The 261-nt window shown below is 69.0% G+C and overlaps 1 protein-coding gene across 1 annotated transcript in view; it reads right to left on the minus strand.

The window, feature by feature from the left end:
• The window catches only part of PDE4A (phosphodiesterase 4A), a 37,463-nt gene that overhangs the window by 5,321 nt on the left and 31,881 nt on the right, over positions 1-261 (minus strand). Inside the window, exon 11 of the mRNA XM_077767976.1 lies at positions 1-165. Within this exon, the coding sequence (XP_077624102.1) occupies positions 1-165 (165 nt within the window). The remainder of the gene's footprint in view (positions 166-261) is intronic.

Raw genomic sequence — 261 nt, forward strand, 5'->3', positions numbered from 1 at the left:
ATCCAGCGCGGGCGTGGCCAGCAGCACGTGGGTGGACTGCAGCACGTCGGCCGCGTGCAGGCTGTTGTGGTAGGCCACGTCGGGGTGGTAGTGGTCTTCCAGGGTCAGCATGTACGTCACCATGGTGTCCACCGGGATGCGGAACTTCTTCAGCAGGTCGCGCTCCTGACGGTAGGTGTGGGGGCCGGTGACTCCAGCAAGCTCTCAGCTCTCCACCCGGCCCCCTCCCGCGCCCCCGGCCCCCCTCCGCCCACCCTACCT

The sequence above is a fragment of the Crocuta crocuta genome, unplaced genomic scaffold (assembly GCF_008692635.1).
Source record: "Crocuta crocuta isolate KB4526 unplaced genomic scaffold, BGI_CrCroc_1.0 scaffold115, whole genome shotgun sequence".
Lineage (NCBI taxonomy): Eukaryota > Metazoa > Chordata > Mammalia > Carnivora > Hyaenidae > Crocuta > Crocuta crocuta.